The sequence below is a fragment of the Equus asinus genome, unplaced genomic scaffold, assembly GCF_041296235.1.
Source record: "Equus asinus isolate D_3611 breed Donkey unplaced genomic scaffold, EquAss-T2T_v2 contig_378, whole genome shotgun sequence".
Classification (NCBI taxonomy): Eukaryota; Metazoa; Chordata; class Mammalia; order Perissodactyla; family Equidae; genus Equus; species Equus asinus.
In genome coordinates, this window is record NW_027225047.1 from 287,785 (window position 1) to 306,898 (window position 19,114).

Below are 19,114 nucleotides of genomic sequence, written 5' to 3' on the forward strand. Positions count from 1 at the left end.
ACCTTATTGGAACTAAAAATAAATTATCCAAAAAGGTTTTAAGAGATGAGGAATTACAGTTTATTTGCCAGGTACATCTATATATTTAGTCAGTCTCTTTTCTTTTTAAATTTTTCGCATTTTTACTTTGCCTCCTTGATTAACCAAGTGACACTATGTTAGTTTCTTAGGACTTCTGTGTCAAATTATCATAAACTTGCTGGCATAAAAACAATGGAAATTTATTCTGTCACATTTCTAGATTCTCGAATTCCAAAATCATGGTGTCGGAGGACCATGCTTCTTCTGAAGGCTCTAGAGAAGAGTCCTTCCTTGCCTTGTGCTATCCGTGGCTCCCGCTGTCCTCGATAGTCCTTGTTCTGTAGCTGCATCACTTCAATCTCTGTCTCCATCTTCACAGGATCTTCTCTGTGTCTCTGTGCGTCCTTTCCCGTCTCTTATGAGGACATTCTCATTGGATTTAGGGCCCAACCCTAGTCCAGTAGGGTATCTTCTCAATCCTTAACTAATTACATCTGCAAAAACCCTCTTTCCAAATCGGATCACATTGAGGTTCTGGGTAGACTTGAATTTTGGGTGGGACCCTCTTCAGCCCAGTACAGACACTATGCCTAGAAGCTGCTTTACTTTCAGTGCTGCTTGTCTGTTTCCACTAGGGTAGTGTGCAGGGCTGTGATAATGATTCTCTCAGTTTGGCAAAGTACATTTTACATAAGAATTTTAAGATAATATGGCAAAATGGTAATAATAAAAACTTTATTTCTTAAGAGCCAACAACTCCAAGAAAAACAGCAACAACTTCTTAGTGTACAAGAAGAGATGAGTAAGATGCAGGAAAAGATGAATGACGTGGAGAATATAAAGAATGAATTAAGGAACCGAGAATTAACGTTGGAACGTATGAAAATGGAGAGGCTAGAGTTGGCTCAGAAACTCCGTGAAAATTATGAGGACATAAAATCCATAACCAAAGAAAGAAATGATCTACAGAAATTACAAGAGTCCTTTGAAGTAGAGAGAGAGAAACTTAAAGAATACATAAGAAGAATTGAAGTTAAGGTCAGTTAGACCCTTTTCTTCATCTGTTGTGTTTCCTTAAAACTGAGCCAATTGGGAAGGGGGGCAGTGTTGAGATGATGTTGTTAAAATATTCTTTAAACTTCACATGCTAATAAAGGGTCTGGAAACAAAAGAAGAACTCAAAATTGCTCACATGCATCTGAAAGAACACCAAGAAACTATTGATAAACTCAGAGAAGTTGTTTCAGAGAAGACAGATGAAATATTAAATATGCAAATACATTTAGAAAACACAAATACTGCCTTAAAAGCACAGGTATTTTTTTAAAGTTGTTATCTGAGTAGCTGAGAGTTTGAATCAGGTCTTTTGTGTAAAGAAACAAGATATGAGTTAGCCTAAAATTGGAGACAAGTAAAGATTTGCCTATTAATTTAGAAACTATTATTTAGCTTTTTATCAAATCTATCTATATCATAATTTATTGTATGCTTATCTCAAGATCCAAGAACTTCAGGAGAAAGAACATCAACTTCTTAAGGCAAAAAATGATCTCAAGGAAAATATGCATCAAACAGAGCAATTGAAGAAGCAATTAGAGGCCCAGAATTCAACTCTGGAAACTATAGAAACAGAGAAGTTCAAATTGACTCAGAAACATCTTGAGAACCTTGAAGAAATAAAACTTGTTGCTAAGGAAAGAGATGGCCTCAGAAGAGTGGAGGAAACCCTCAGAACGGAGCGAGAGCAGCTCAGGGAAAGCCTGCGAGAGACGGAAGCTACAGTAAGCGATACTCCTTCCCTCCCTCGTGAGGAAGCGTGGGCTTTGCTGACAGCAGTGAGCCCTGCTTTCACATGATGGTGCTGCTGGTGTGAGTGAACTGATAGAAACTTTTAGGCACGTAACTTGGTATTGTTCTTGAAAATTGTAAATTCTGTAAGCAATATTTTCTTCATAGACTTTATCCTACATGTATACTTAATCAATTGTTAAGATAAAGAAATATATATATATACATACACATATATACACCACAGTGTTGTTCATTGTAGCAATTTGTAATAAAAAATGGGATACAATCTGAATGTCCATCAGAAGGAAACTGGGTAAACAAGAGCAATATGTCAGAATACTATGCAACACCTAATAAAAAAATGGAATAGATTTGACCGTCCTAATATGGAAAGCCCAGAATGACTCTTAGGAGGAAAAGCAAGCTGTAGAATAGTGCACATATAACATGTTTGCCTCTGGAAAGTGGAAGCAGGCTGTGGGAGGTGGGGACAGGGAGGAAAAGCTTATCACTTTCTAACAACAAAAATACAGAGTAAGAAGTAATAGTTTTATTATTTTTACTAAGAAAATATGTTATTTTCATTAAAAAAATACTAACATTTTAACATTAAGATATGTCACTGTTCTCAAAATTTCTCTAATGATGAAGAATCTGGAAAAACAAGAGGAACTAAGAATTGCTCACATGCATCTGAAGGAGCACCAGGAAATTATTGATAAACTCAGAGGGATTGTTTCTGAGAAGACAGATGAAATATCAAATATGCAGATGGATTTAGAAAATTCAAACACTAAATTACAAGAAAAGGTATGGGGGGAGGGGAGGGTTATTTGATTGGCTGTCTGACTTATTTGTGCCTATAATCCTCTGGGGATATGAAATAGTTTAGCCACATTGGAAGACACGTTGGCAGTGTTTACTGACACTGAACATGTACATGCCTGTGGCCCAGCGATTATAGGTATGTACCTGAGAGAAAAGAACGCATACTTCCACATAAAGATATGTACAAGAATGTTCATAGCAGCTCTAATCATAATAGTGAAAAACTGAAAACAACTCAGATGCCTTTCACTGGGAGAATGGATTTACACCTTGTGGTTTATAAGTTCAAAAACAGGCAAAGTCACCTAAGATGACCAAGGTCATGATAGTGGTTGGCTGTAGTAAGGGGGCACACAGGAACTTTTTGGGGTGCTAGAAATGTTCTATATTTTAATCTGGGTTGTTATTACATAGATGTAAACATATGTCAAGAATAATTGAGCTATACACTTAAGATTAGTGCACTTATGTGTATATGTACATGAGTGCATCTATATACATGTGTATATATGCACAAGTATATATATGTATATATATGTACACTTGTGTGTATATGTACATATGTACACACTTGTGTGTATATATATATACACTTACGTATATAATCTCAAAAGAAAATAACTTCTGTGTGGAATTATGCAGAATATTAATGAGTGACATTAGAAGCCTATTGTCTTAATCAATTTAGAAACTATTCTTTATACTTGTCTTAAAAACCATCTGTATCCTGACATGTTATTTTATGATTATCTTGATAAGATCCAAGAACTTAAGGCAAATGAACATCAGCTTTTTAAGTTAAAAGAAGATGTCAGTGAGACACAGAAAAAAATGTCCGAGATAGAGCGATTGAAGAAACAATTCAAGGCCCAAAGTTTAACTCTGGATAAAATAGAAACGGAAAACTTAAACTTGGCTCAGAAACTTCATGAAAATCTTGAAGAAATGAAATCTGTAATGAAAGAAAGAGATAATCTAAGAAAAGTGGAAGAGGCACTCAAACTGGAGAGAGACCAACTGAAGGCAAACCTACAAGAAACCATAGCTAGAGTGAGTTATACTCTTTCTTCCTGTCCAGCACACATATTTTTAATACAAGAAGCTTCCTTCTCTTTTAAATAAATGATACTGTTGGTGAAAAAGTAAATGTTAGAGCCTTTTAGGGAGACAGTTTGACAATATCTTATTAAAAATTTATCAGCATATACGTTTGTTACAGCAATTCCATTCCTAGGAATTTATCCAACCAATACATTCACACATTTGGGCAGAAATACAACAGCATTCACTGCAGCATTGTTTGTGGTAAACAAAAGCTAAAAGCAATCCAAGTGTCCGCCATAAGGCACTGGCTAAGTGGGGTTTGTCTGTATAAGGGAACACTAAGCATAAGAATGGGACACTTTTTCTGTGACGTTGATCTAGAAGGGTGTCCAAGGGGTCTGAAAGGAGAAGAGCAAGCAGCCAGTTCAACAAGGAGCAGGACTAGGATGGGCGAGGTGAGGGACAGGGTCTGTACTCTCTATCCTTCCATACTGTTCTGATTTGGGGGTGGTGTGTTGGTGGTTTTTAACTGTGAGAATGCATTTTTTTACTTTAACTAGTTCATCATTAAGAAAAGATAATGTGCCTTTATATTATCATATTTCTCAATTTCTTCTAATAATAAAGGATCTGGAAACACAACAAGAACTGAAAATTGCTCGTATGCATTTGAAAGAACACCAGGAAACTATTGATAAATTCAGAGAGAGAGTTTCAGAAAAGACAACCCAGATTTCAAATATTCAAAAGGATTTAAATAAGGCAAAAGATGAATTACAGGAAAAGGTATTGTTGTTTTATTCTTTTGGGAGTAGTTGTGTCCAAAATTATTTGTAGACTCAGCAAGGAGATAGAAATAGATATATAGACATAGATATGTGCTTGTATGTAACAAATAGACTATTTTCCGTCCTTGAAGGAGTTCTGTTTGCATTCTAACTTGTTTTATAATTATCTCAAGATCCGAGAACTTCAGAAAAAAGAGCTTCAACTTCTTAAAGTGAAAGAAGATGTCAGTAAAACTCATTAAAAAATGAATGAAACGGAAGGATTGAAGAAGCAGTTTGAGGCCCAAAATTTATCTATGCAAAATGTGGAAATGGATAACTTACACTTGACTAAGAAACTTTATGAAAGCCTTGAAGAAATAAGAATTGTAGCTGAGGAGAGAGATGAGCTAAGGAGCATAAAAGTCTCTCAAAAATGGAAAGAGACCAATTCAGAGAAACCTTAAGAGAAATGATAGCTAGAGCGAGTTCAGAATCTACCCCTATCTAGTAACTATTTATAAGAAACAAGCTTTTTTGAAAAGGGTAGCAATGTTTTTACTTTTTTTTTCCGGGAAATTTCTACAAACGGAGGATCATGGGAAAACTATTACTATAACTTTTCACACAAACAGGCAAGTACAGTTTTAAAAGAAGCTAAAATCTATTTCAGAAAATACCATTTTAATTCTTTATTTTTAAGAAAAAATTTGTTAAATAAGCAGACTATTTTCTTTAATGAAATTTTAAAAGAGTTTTTAAACCAAGAAATAGCATTATTCTCAATGGAGAAATAGTTGAAGGATTCGATTTACAAAAGATTAAATAGCCCATCTCTCTATCTCTACCTGATAGGGTTAGACGTGGGCTCTTGTTAGTGACATTAGAAGGGAAGAAGGCAAGATGAATACAAAAAAAGAAATTGAACTGAATCCTCTAAAAAGTAATGTAAACTTCAGATCAATAAGAAAGTTTATGAAATCTATAAAAATCTTTTTCATTCTCATATTTCAATAGTGAAGAAAGAATAAAGTGGAAAACAGTATCATTTGCAATCTCAATAGAAACATCAGACACTTGGGAATCATATTTATGTGGACCCTAACTAAATTTATAAAGAGATTTAATTCATTCAACCAATAATCATTGAACAATTAGTCTTCTGGGTACTGCAGTAAATAAGATAAACAAATGGGAGAAAATGTTTTGTTTTGTACTTGTAGTCAGAAATACAAAATGTAGGCAGGGTATGAATTTTCTGGTCCAAGGTGCTGGGAAGAATATATGAATGGAGCTTGGAGCACCATGGACAGTACAGACAGTGGTGCTAGCATGTTTAGTTGACAATAATTATTCTCATGCAGAGATCTGGAAGAGTAGGAACCAGAGATAAATCTAAAACCTAATTTGCAGCTATGAAGGTTACAGGAACAGATTCTGTCTCCAAAAAATATGTGGTTCTCCCACTTTTTTCCCCAATGAGTTGAGGTTACTCACTAAAAGACTTCATGATACTATTATTCATTTTCTGACCATTTTTTACATTTTTTTGTGTTACAAGTATAATATTTGATTCCATTATTGAAATAATGTACAATGTGTAATTGAAAAAGTAAATGATTAGACATTATATATGAATGGAGTTATAGCTGAAGCCTTGTTTATTTCTTTCCATCCAAGCAGGACCAACAGAACATCAAAGAGGTATTAAAATATGAAAAAATGTTGCTATGTGATGGAAAACAGCACCTTACAGAAAGCCTGAGAGAAAAGTGCTTTAGGATAAAAGTAAGTGCCCCTGTTCAAATTACAAATAAATATTGGGGCCCTTCCAAAGGCCTGTGGAGTCACAGGCACCTCTATGGAATGAATAGATAATGCTCAGTATTCTTCTAAACTTCATAATCTAGTACAGATATGTGTGTGCATACATGCATACATACACAAACAAAACAGTGGGGTTTGGGGCCGGCCCTGGGGCCAAGTGGTTAAGTTTGTGCTCCCGCTTCGGCAGCCCAGGGTTTCCCCAGTTCAGATCCTGGGCACAGACATGGCACCGCTTGTCAGGCCACGCTGAGGCAGCATCCCACATAGCAAAACCAGAGGCACTCACAACTAGAATATACAATTATGTACTGGGGAGGCTTTGGGGAGAAGAAGAAAAAAGATTGGCAACAGATGTTAGCTCAGGTGCCAATCTTTGAAAAAAAACAGTAGGGTTTATGACTTTGAGGCTTCACTGGAAAGGTGGTATTTCAGCAGATACCTGAAAGGAGTCAATGGTTGAGACATACAGGTATCTGGTGGAGAGCAGAACAGGCAGGGAGAACAGCAAGGACAGAGCTCCTGAAGCAGAAGCTGCCTAGTGGGCTCCAGCAACATCAACAAGGGGGAAAGCTAATGAGAAACGAGGTCAGAGTTAACAGGAGGAAGCAGGCTGTGGGGCTTTTAAAAGACTTTGGGTTTTACTCTGAACGAGATGTGGATCCACTGGAGAGTTTTGACCACAAGAGAGACATGGTCTGACTTACATTTTAAAGGGATAGCTCTGATTGTTGTGTTGAAAATTAAGTGATAGCAGGAAGACTATTTGAAAGACTAATTTCAGTAATCATGCGAAGATGGTGATGGCTTGGCCCAGAGAGGTAGTAGTGGAAGCAGTGAGAAGTGTGTGGATTCTGAACATGTAGTGAGGGTAAAGCCAACAGGATTTACTGTCACCCCTATTAGAACACAAGATCCCTAAAGACTTCTGTGTGTTTATGGCTGCATCACTTAGCACAGTCCTGACAGAAGTCAGCCTTCAATATGTATTTATTAAAAGTACAAATGAATGACTAGACAGTGCTGCTCCAACCATAAGGTGATTCCTCCTAAGACCAAAGGCAAGAATCCCCTCTCCAACATCCCAGATTAATGAACATCTATCTAGGTTTTCCTTAAATTATTAAAAGGAGAGCTCATTATTGTCAGAAGCCCCTTACTCTATTGTTTAGCACCCTGAACTAAATATGTTAATACCCGATTGAATGTAAAGTGTTCTTCCACCTGTGCCCTGACCAGCTTGTCACCTGTCTGGTCTCTAGAAAGTTGAGCTGCTGGGCCTAGGCCTAATGGGTGTCTGCCATACATAAGGCACTAGACTGGGTGCTTTACCTCATGAGACAGAGTTTATTGTTCCATTTATAAACAAAGAAATTGAGGCCCAGGAGGAAGTTCAGTCATTGCCCAAGGTCACACAGCTGGTAAATTGGTAAAATTAGGATTTGAAACCAAGTCTAAGTTTAAAACTTGGGTATAGAAGCATTTCTACAAATATAATTTTATTTCCTTTAATTTATAGTGTCTATATGTATTTTATAGGTTATATATAATCTAACATTTTACTTAATTCCCTAGAAAACTTTGTGGAAATTATTGTAGTCTTCATTTTGTAGTTGGGAGAATGGCTCAAGGATTTCCCCAGTCAGGAAGTGACAGGGCTAGAACCTGAACTCTAACTCTGATAAAAGGTGAGAAATCTCAGATTCTAGGCAGATAATAGAACGTAGGTCATGTGATTTGTTGTCACTCGTTTTGATGCTGGCTCAGTGAGCTGAGGAGTCGAAAGAAACATTTCTTGGACTCTCAAGGTCTGGCAGTAGTGCTCTTTTATTCAGGAAGTAGCATGGAGTAGCATGGGGACAGGACCTATGGGCAGTGAAGAGCTGCAAACATGGGTTGAGGGTAGGGCTAAATTTATAAGGCATAAGTATGTGAGTTGCTTCTTTACAAGACAAAGGAAAAATTAGGTAAAAAAAGTATCAGTGCAGGTGGAGTCTGGTTATCAGGTGGTCTTATAACTTTGGGTAAGAATCAGATTGAATGAGGTCAGGATGTCCCATGCTTCTGTGAGGATGATATAGATTGGTATGTAGGCCAGGAAGCCTTGGGCTTTTCTCCCTGAGGCATCCTTGATCCTCATCAGTTTTATCTGCTCACTCACACCACCTATTGTCAACAGAAGCTAGCATTCAGCCTTGAGCTACAATACATACTAGATTGAATTCATGCAAATTTCTCTTCCAACTTTGTAAATGTTCATTCAAATCATGGATGTTTGGAAGACTAAAAGAAAATGTATCAAAATGATAACAATGGTTGTTTCTGGTTTTCTTTGTTATAGCTGTTTTATAGAGGATTAGAATTGGCCACCCCAAGATATATCTCTTTGGCATGAAGATTATTTTGGGCTGGTTACTTTCAAAAACTGCAGACATGAGAGAAACTCTGAAAAGTAGAAGTTACCCTTTGTAAGAGACATTTCCATTTGTAAGGGAAATCTCCATCTGTAAAGATGTCTCCCTCTCTGTACCAGGAAGAAGGGGGATGACCTTACCTCTAGAAACTCTTATCAATGCGGAAGGCAAGGACTTAAATCTGCATAATAACCTTACTCTTGTTTACTGTACTTGTCTGGTAACCTCCCATACTGACTCCCCCTACCCACAACATCCTCCTTTGTCTTTAGCTGAAGATGATATTTAAGGTGAGAGCTTCCGCCATTTTGGTGAGTTGCTCAGTTTTCCTGGGTCTCTCCCATGTATACATGTTATAAAGCTTTGTTTAATTTTCTCCTGTTATTCTGTCTCATGTGAATTTAATTCGCTGTCCAGCCAGAAGGACCTAGAGCGTGTAGAGGAAATATCTTCCTCCCCTACAGTTTAAACTTCTTAAATTTCCACAATGATTATAATTATTTCTATAATCCAAAATCGACAATAACATTTTCTTTTTGTTTTTTATACACAAAAGTCTCAATTTATTTCTGCCCTATAGAAAGTGTTAAAGCATAAATTTTGTTACAATTCCAGAGCTAGGACTACTTATTGTTAAAGTAGAATGAATTATTAAATTGAATGAATTCTCACTGCCTTTAGGAGCTTCTGAAGAGATACACAGAGATGGATAGTCATTATGAGTGCTTAAATGGACTCTGCCTTGACTTGGAGAGGGAAATTGAAACCCAAAGAGAGCTTTCAATTAGAGTAAAAGCAAACCTCTCACTTCCACATCCACAAACCAGACAGATTCAGAAACTTCTCACTGTCAACCAGAGATGTTCCATGGAGTTCCACAGAGTCATGAAGAAACTCAAGGTACCACCTGTTTTAGTAATATCTTTGTAAATATTGCCATTAATTTCAGTTACAAACCAGTATATTTAAGTCCTGCTTTGGGAGTTGGTGTATTTGCTAATTAGTACATTTGCTACTGAATTAAAGATGGCATGGGTCTGAGAATAGCATGTGCAGGATCCTCAGTGCATCTAGGACCTGCTCATTCAACAAAACCTGAGCTCTGCCTTTGGCCTTAACAATGTGTCAGGGTGCTGGGGAGACAGAGATGAGCAACCGCTAAATCTCTCCTAGTCCAGTGGGTGAGGCAGACATTTGAACAGGTGAGAAGTGCAGTAGTGGACAATGTCCTGGAGAACAAGTTGAAGACAAGACTGGACTGGAAGCTGGGCTCAAGCAGTAAAGCTTAGAGTTCATTTTAGAGATGAGGAGGGGTCACTGGACAGTTATTTTAAGTGGTGGCAGTAATGTGATCGGGTTGCCATTGTAGAGACTTCACTACAGACAAAGAAGAAATGAGTCTGCAGGGGATGATAAGCCTGGTGGCAGAGAGAAGAGACAAGAGGCAGTTACAATTGTCCTGATGAGATGTGATGGGTGACAGTACTATGGGGGAAGGATTCATAGGGATGGAAAGGATGAAAGAAGTTAAAGAAATATTTGGCAGTTTACAATAGTAGGTCCATGTGCTTGACAGTGGAGGGAGGGGAGGGAAGTTCAGACTGAGCCCCAGGATTTGGGCTTAGCCGGGTTTGTGGATAGTGGTGCCATTAACTGATAGAAAGAAAAAACGAAAGGGAGAAGGCAGGTGAGGCAGGAGGAGAGATCTGGTGTTTAATTTGAGATGTTTTGAGATAGAAATACCTATAATGGAACATCCAGGAAGAGAAACCAAGTAGGCTTTTAGTTGTGAATCTGAGGTTTGTCAGGAGAAAAATCAGGACCACAGATAAAGATGTGGGATCCATCAGCATTTGGTGATAGATAGTACAACAGGTGTGAATGAGGCCACCCAGAAGCATAATAGAGTGAAGATAAAAGAGAACTCTGGAAAAGATCAGTTCTCAAGAGGCAGTAGCAGAAAAGAGAGCAACACATGAGTTTGAGGTTGGAAAAGTCAGAGAGATAAGAGAGAACTGAGCAAAAGTGCCATTGGTCAAGTCAGTGGAGGAGAGTGTGTCAAAGATGAAGTGGTCAAGAGTGGCAGATGCTTCAGACAGCCAGAACATGAATGAAGAGATCCCCTCAATTGTTGACAATAGAGCTTACTGGTGACCTTTGTCAGAGCAGTTTTAGTTGAGTGGTTAGGAAAGAGGCCAGATTGTAAATTGTTAAGGAATGGTGGAAGTTGAGGAAGTAGGAAGCGGTATCTTCCCTACCTAGGTAGATTGCCCCTCAGGCTCTAATAGTCTTCAAAAGCCTAACAATCAGATATCCAGAACTTATTCATGAGGTCCATAGAACCAGGGCATTCAAATTCTTGTCCCCTTTAAGCCACACTTGACAGGTAAGTCCTGAGGCAGGGCACACTCACGTTGGCCACCCAGCTGACATAGGCAGGAGAGGATGTTGAAATGAATCTCACTGGGAAAACTGCGTGATATAATTAACCAAAAGGAGGCAATAGAAAAAGGTGGGTTTATAGGGAAAGGCATCATGTTACATTGTAAACATATTGAATCTGAGGTAACTGTAGGACATCCCTGAGGTAGCTCCAGAAGGAAGTCAGAAATAAGAAACTAGAGGTCTGGAAGTCACTCTCCGAAGACGCTGAGAGTAGAAACGGGAATAGAGAGAGGTTCTTCCCTTCTTCCTCACTCCTCAGAGGATAGAGACAAACAAGACAAGCCGCCCCACCTCTTAGTCTTGAGAGTTTAGAACTTCCTCTAAACGTGATAAAAGTTTCATTTCCCAATTTGTTTCATGTTTTCCTGCAAGTATGTGTTAAGCTATGTTACAAAGATAAAGGAAGAACAACATGAATCCATCAGTAAACTTGAAATGGTTTTTATTGATGAAGTGGAAAAGCAAAATGAACTGCTAAGTAAAATGCAGCATCTTCAACAAGATGATGATGTACCATCCAGAGAATTAGGGGACCTCCAGTTGAGCCAGAAAATGGATCTACATATTGAGGTATGATTTATTTAAAATGGATTTAATTAGATTTTAAGTCTTTTTATCAAATAGAAAGGTACCTCTTCATGTGCTTAGAGTCATTTTCATTTATGAAATTAAAAACAGCTTGCAGAGGGGCCAGCCTGGTGGCGTAGCAAGTGGGTTCCTGTGCTCTGCTTTGGCAGCCTGGGGTTCGCTGATTCAGATCCTAGGCGTGGACCTGGCACTGCTCGTCAGGCCATGCTGTGGCAGTGTCCCACAGAGAAGAACCAGAAGGACCTAGAACTAGGATATACAACTATGTACTACTGGGGCTTTGGGGAGAAAAAAATAGGTTGCAGGATGACAGCTGGCCAGATGTAAAGAGTGCCAAGTCATAGACTAGCCTCCTTTCAGAACTACACAGATATAGAAAAGTAGACTTAATATCAGCAAGTAGGATTTCTTGGAAGGCCAGAATAAGTTTCCAAATGCCTTCTAAAACTTCCTAGATCTGTGACTGGGAGTCACAGACATTTGTATTGTAGCAACCCCACATGGAGTGTCCTGCTCTCACCCAGCAGTGTGAGGCCCCTGCAGTTCCCAGTATGCATGCAAGGCCTGCTGTATGCACAGAAAAGCTGCATCCAGAAGCACTTCAGACACTGTCACAGATTCATAGTTTCGAACAGGTTTTAAAAATGCCAAAAGGCAGAATTTGTAGATGTGCCTCTGTTACATAGCCTATACTGCCAAAATTTTATTATTTAAATTAGAATTATATTTCTAATATAATGAGGATAAATTAGAATTATGTTTACTTCAAAATATTAGAAGTGAAAGTTCAGTAAGGTTATTTTCCCCTTTTTATGATATTTGTCTGATATTTAGATAAAAACTTTCCTAAGATTCAGGAGATTCAATGCTTATTTTTCACACAGGAAATTCTCAAAGATTTTTCGGAATGTGACTTCCACAGCGTAAAGATGGAATTTCAACAAGTACTGAGTAATAGGAAAGAAATGACCCAGTTTTTGGAAGAGTGGTTGAATACTCATTTTGATATAGAAAAGCTTAAAAATGGCATCCAGAAAGAAAATGATAGGATTTGTGAAGTGAATATCTTTTATAATAAAAAGATAATTGTAAGTAGTACTTTTTTTGTGCTCATTCTTTTTTTTTGTTTGCTTTAATTTTTCTGCCTCATTCTTAAAAAGACTTAGAGCAACTTAATTTTAAGTATATTTTCTTTCATTTATTTGTATATGCTTCTTTATTTTTTTATTTGAAAAAGAGTGACTGTAAATGTGTTCTTCCTCTAACACATTTTGCTTCCTTAAGGTAATTAAATATATCAACTTGTAAAGAAGATAATAAAATGTTGCAGTATAACAATCCATTTCCACTGGTGAAACCTCAAATCTTGCCATTTTCCTCTGTCCTTTCTCGCTTCCGTAGGACCTGAGCTTTTTCCCCCAAGTATCCTCAAACAAGGTGAGATGCTAGCCTGTTTCAGGGCTGTGGGCAGCACCTGTGGTCAAGCCAAAGACAGCTCTAGTCCACTAATTAGTGAGGCCTTGTGCTTCTCACCTCGGTGCTGTTGCTATCATACGTGCTGATCCTTCAACTGTGAGGTTCAAACATGTGGTTTGTATCATTGTTCCCAAGGTGACCAGCCCTTGTGGACAGATTCATATGAACCAAGATTGCTTGAGATCAGTTTTATTAATTTGTTTTACTTTCCACTGATGAGAAAATTCATTCGGCTTTCTGAAGTAATCTCTACCTCATACACCTGGTAAAATTGTCATTAATCAGAAAGTTGCTTGTTATATAGGCAGTTGGAGCAAAGGGAGCTAGATTAATATTATAGCTCCTAAGATTGGTTTTATATTTCATTTGTTTGGGTAGTTCTTTCCTGACACTTTAATTTCATCTGGAAACTATACTTAAATCACATTGAAATGTAGATAACATTTTTAAAAAAGGTTTTCCTGTGGATAGTGAATCCCATTTGTCGAATACCCCAAGCTAGCAAAACAGTAAATGAGCTTTTAAAATAAAAAAAAATGGTCCACAATCAATGAAGAAAAGCATAAAACCAGTGTTTGGGATAAGATAATTTCCATATAATTCAGTGTTTTTCTCATAATATTGAGGGCTCACTTGTGGTTAGAAAGTAGAGATTTCTGCTCTGTGGATCAGCATGGATATGTGGCTTCTTCCACCATCTGAGCATAGCAATTGATAACTTGGTGTGGTGTGGGGTCAGTAGTCCAGAACCAAGGAGAGTCCAGGGTGCCAGCAAGAACACAACTAATTTAGGATCCGCATCTCACAGAACTACCATAAAGCCACAAAGAAAGATACAGGTAAGGCCAAGAAGGCATTCATGATGAGAGCAAAAAGTACATCCCATAAGAATAGGAAGTAAAAAGATGATAGAAGCAATTTCAGAGTGAGTCAGCCTTTGATGTAACGAGGGTATGGATTGGCTGTTACTCCCTGCACGGAAATAGAAGATTTTCAGATTACGAAAAGTCAGTAAATTTTTTTCCTTATAAACACTGAGGTTTGAAATGAAAGAGGAAAATAGATTGTTATTAAGTTTACTGGGTATGCTCTGCTATTAGATGTCAGTTAATGTTTATATATGACATTATATATGTCATAACATACATAATGATTTTAACCTGACCAGTTCTTCAGATTCCTCTTCATATGTCAGTGCTGATCTAATAGAATGAGATTATCATCTTGCAAATCAATATGAATCCTCTCTAGTCCTTATTCTTCTTTTATTCTCATAATCAATATCCAGCGTCTTCTGAAATGTCAGGAACTGGTGCAAGCCACAAAGAATGTTCACATTCTTTTAAAGTACTATTCTAGAATGTTCTGAATAATGAATTTCAACATATGCCTTGTCCTAGAACTCTAGTATTTTCCATAGTGGTTTTTTTAATACGTAATTCATTTTAGAAGCTATAGTGTTGTCTTTACTACTCAATAGGCTATAATAAATGAATCAACAGAGTTTGAGGAAAGAAATGTGACCATCACCAAAGAATGGGAACATGACCTGAAATCAGTGAAAGAGAAAAATGAAAAACTGTTGAAAAACTATCAAACTTTGAAGATCTCTCGAACATCTGGTGCCCTTGTTAATCCTACTACACAAGGCGATAAGAATCTTCATGTCACATCAAGAGCTACACAACTAACCACAGAGGTATGAGATTTCTTATAAGATGTTTTTCAATTTGCAGCTTCATTGTAGAGTTAAAGATGTATCATATGTAACATTTCAGAGCAAAATCACAGTATTGAAGGTATTAGGGAACATGCATGATGGACTTGTTTTTTAAATATAGTTCTATTGGGGCGCTCACTCAACTAATTATAAAGCTACATGTTACATAAGATCTTACCTTTGAATTATAAAATAGAAGTAACTCATGCCTTAATTTGATTAATAGGTATGTATACCACTTAAGGTGTTATTACCATACATTATAAGTTTTCTAAATCATGTGACTTTCTATTAAATTATAATCTATGTCTATAGTACCAAACTAGTTTAGAGAGAAAGAGCAATTTAGCTTTTCTCTAATTATCATCAGTGTCTTTAATATTGGTTAATGTGATCAAAACAAAAATGGAAGAGGCTAAAAGTATAATAAATTTCTTATACAGATTAACCTGTGCCCAAGAATCAGTACATTATTTGAATAATCCAATAACTGTATTAACTGCCCTTACTTGGGAATCTGTACAGCAAACACGCTGTTTTATTTTGTTAGCACACACGTCTTAGTGGGGAACCCGAGTGAATTACAACTTAGCATTTTTACCAAAATAAATATTTATAATAAAACATCAACTGCCAGTTTAATAATTATTACTAGTGGAAACTAGAAGATCACTAATATAGAGTTTATTGATTTGCTGATCACTACAGACCTCAGTCAGCTGTAGAGGTAAAAATAGTGGAAATATGAAACCCATCTTCCAAAGCAATAAGATAAACAAGCACAAGGAAATCCCATTTTCAATGACCCCAGGAAATACCCCATCAGATAATAAATCGTATGTTATTAGTTTGATAATTAGGCCAAATCAGAGTAGCACAGAGCAGGTCAGTGATGTGGAGGTAGAGCAGTGGGGCAGGCAGAGAGTTGGGCAGTCCACCCAAACAAGTAGGAGAATTCAGTGCATGACAGTAGGAGCAGTCAACTCAGGGGGGAAAGATAGTCTGCTTAATGTTTGAATCAGAACAACCAACTAGCCATCTTAGAAGAATAAGTCTGGACTCCTACCTCATTCATTAAACAAAAGTAAATTCCAGGTGGACCAAAAAGAAACGTTTTCCAGGAAAACCTGCATGTGTGTATATGTGAACAGTCTTATATTATGAACAAATTAAGATATTTTTGTACTTATAAAAAACTGGAAATAACCTAAATGTTCATTAGTAGGTGACAGGTTAACTAGTTTATAGTACCTCCATGAAATAGGATATATTTACCCATGAAAACAAAAATGCGAGAGATCTATGTGTTGATAATGAAAAGATCTGGAAAATATATTATCAAGTGAAAATAAAATTTTTAATTTTTTAAAAAGCAGGAGGCCAGCCCCATGGCATAGTGGTTAAGTTTGCATGCTCTACTTCGGCGGCCCAGTTCATGGTTCAGATCCCAGGCACGGACCTACACCACTCATTGGCAGCCATGATGTGGCAGCAATCCACATATAAAATGGAGGAAGATTGACATAGATATTAGCTCAGGGCTAATCTTCCTCAAGCAAAAAAAGAGGAAGTTAGCTCAGGGCTCATCTTCCTCAGCAATAAAAACCCACAAAAAACCAGAAGTATATATTTATTGTTGTTATGTGCTGTAGAGTCAGCTCTGATTCCTGGCAACTCTATGAATGAGTGATGTCCAATATCCTGTCCTCAAGAGCCCTACTCAGCTCCTGTAGACTCACGCCTATGGCTTCCTTTCTGGAATTACGCCATCTCGTATTTCGTCTTCCTCTTTTCCTGCTGCCTTTTACTTTTCATCATGTCCCCAAGGTAGGATAGTCTCAGTTTTACAATTTTTGCCTCCAGAGATAGGTCAGGCTTAATTTGCTCTTGGACCCACTTGTTCATTTTTCTGGCAGTCCAGGGTATCGGTAGAGCTCTCCTCCAACACCATATCTCAAATGAGTCCATTTTTTCCTGTCAGCCTTCTTCACTGTCCAGCTTTCGCACCCACACATAGTAATTGGGAATGCGAGGGTGTCGATAATCTTGGCCTTGGTCTCTAATGATACTCCCTTACTGTTGATGATCTTTCCTGATTCTTCCATCGCTGCCCTTCTGAGTCACAGTCTTCTCTTGATTTCTTGGCTGCGGTCTCCATTTAAACTGATGACTGAACCAAGGGAAACAAAACCTTTAACAATTTCAGTGTCTTCATGGTCTACATTAAAGTTGTATAGTTCTTCTGTAGTCATATCTGTCTTCTTCATGTTCGAATGCAGTCCTGCTTTGGCTCTTTCTTCTTTCACGCTATTCTGTGTGAACTTTCTTCTTACACACTATTGTGTGTGTGACTTACTGTTTTTGTAAACTGTATATTCACATGCGTAGATACATATAGAAAATTTCTAGAAGGATACACTTGAAAGAGTTTAGTAGTCATCGCTTTAGAGTCAGTGGGGGTTCTGAGATGGGGGAACTTAATCTTAATTATATGCCTTTGGATTTTTCCACATACTTGTATTTTTCAGCATAAAAACTAGGTAATAAAAATAAAGGGAAAGATATGTTACATGTATTCCTCTAAAGTGTCAATTAACAAATATACTTTCTGTAAGTAGTGTTAATTTAAAATGTAAGTGCCTATTTAATATGCTTAGCACCATGCTAACTAGTAAATAAAATAAGTACTAACCTTATATAAAATCTGGGCCTCTTTTAGTCCTAAATGATCAGCTTCTAAATGAAAAAAATAATACATGTATAAATTGAGTGACATTTGGAGTCTCCATCTATCCTATGTTGATGCAATCTGAAAGATTAATACCTATATATGATCTTTGTTTCATATAAACTGTGATTCTGTCTTCAAGGCACACCTTATATATGTGTGTTTTTTTTAATAGAAGATTCAAGAGCTGGAAACTTCACTACGTGAAGCTAAAGAAACTGCCATGCAAAAGGAAGACAAGATTATAAAGATGCAGAAAGAGCTTGAGATGACTAATGATATAATAGCAAAACTTCAATCACAAGTTAATGAATCAAATAAATGCCTTGAAAAAACAAAAGAAATGATCCAAGTACTTCAGGTAACTTAAAACTCATTTTATAAATAAAGGCATAATTTTATAAATTATGCATAATAAATATAAATAAATGCATACGTTTATTTTCATGCCAAATAATGATTGTTTTCATCTTCCTGTAAAAATTATTTTTAAAAAACATAAATATTCTTGACAGTTTAAAATATATCTTATTTTTTTAATTTTTTTTAATTTTTTTACTTTTCAAAGTAAGGAAATTTTTTATTTTCACTTTAATTTCTGAATGCCAAAAATGTAGAGGATGTATGTTTGTATATCTCTAGTAGTATATTGCAACATTTTTTCATAAATATGTTTTTTTTAAATTTTTTATTATTGCAGTAACATTGGATTATAACATTATATAACTTTCAGGTGTACATCATAATATATTTCGAATTCTGTGTAGATTACATCATGTTCACCCCACAAAGACCAATTATCCATCACCACACGTGTGTCTAATCACCCCTTTTGCCCTTCCCCCTCCTCCCTTCCCTTCTGGTAACCACCAATCCAGTCTCTCTTGCTCTGTGTTTGTTTGTCATTTTTATCTTCTACTTATGAGTGAGATCATATGGTATTTGACTTTCTCCCTCTGACTTATTTCACTTAGCATAATACCCTCAAGGTCCATCTATGTTGTCACAAATGGCCAGATTTCATCATTTCTTATGGCTGAGTAGTATTCCATTGTGTATATATACCACATCTTCCATTCGTCCCTTGATGGGCACCTAGGTTGTTTACAAGCCTTGGCTATTGTGAATAATGATGTGATGAACATAGGGGTGCATATATCTTTTATGCCTTTGTGTTTTCAAGTTCTTTGGATAAATACCCAGCAATGGGATAGCTGGATCATATGGTAGATCTATTCTTAATTTTCTGAGGCGTCTCCATACTGTTTTCCATAGTGGCTTCACCACTTTGCACTCCCACCAGCAATGTTTGAGGGTTCCTTTCTTTCCACATCCTCTCCAACACTTGTTGTTTCCTGTCTTGTTAATTATAGCCATTCTGACCAGAGTGAGGTGATATCTCCTTGTAGTTTTGATTTGCATTTCCCTGATAGCTAATGATGTTGAACATCTTTTCATGAGCCTGTTG

At 37.0% G+C, this 19,114-nt stretch overlaps 1 protein-coding gene across 1 annotated transcript in view; it reads left to right on the forward strand.

The window, feature by feature from the left end:
• Positions 1-19,114, forward strand: part of LOC139043816 (centromere-associated protein E-like) — a 79,525-nt gene that overhangs the window by 48,068 nt on the left and 12,343 nt on the right. The window contains exons 27-38 of the mRNA XM_070503613.1: positions 769-1,059; positions 1,178-1,336; positions 1,521-1,802; positions 2,464-2,622; positions 3,400-3,690; positions 4,312-4,470; positions 6,132-6,239; positions 9,371-9,589; positions 11,507-11,704; positions 12,607-12,810; positions 14,679-14,897; positions 17,822-18,007. Of these exons, the coding sequence (XP_070359714.1) occupies positions 769-1,059; positions 1,178-1,336; positions 1,521-1,802; positions 2,464-2,622; positions 3,400-3,690; positions 4,312-4,470; positions 6,132-6,239; positions 9,371-9,589; positions 11,507-11,704; positions 12,607-12,810; positions 14,679-14,897; positions 17,822-18,007 (2,475 nt within the window). The remainder of the gene's footprint in view (positions 1-768; positions 1,060-1,177; positions 1,337-1,520; positions 1,803-2,463; positions 2,623-3,399; positions 3,691-4,311; positions 4,471-6,131; positions 6,240-9,370; positions 9,590-11,506; positions 11,705-12,606; positions 12,811-14,678; positions 14,898-17,821; positions 18,008-19,114) is intronic.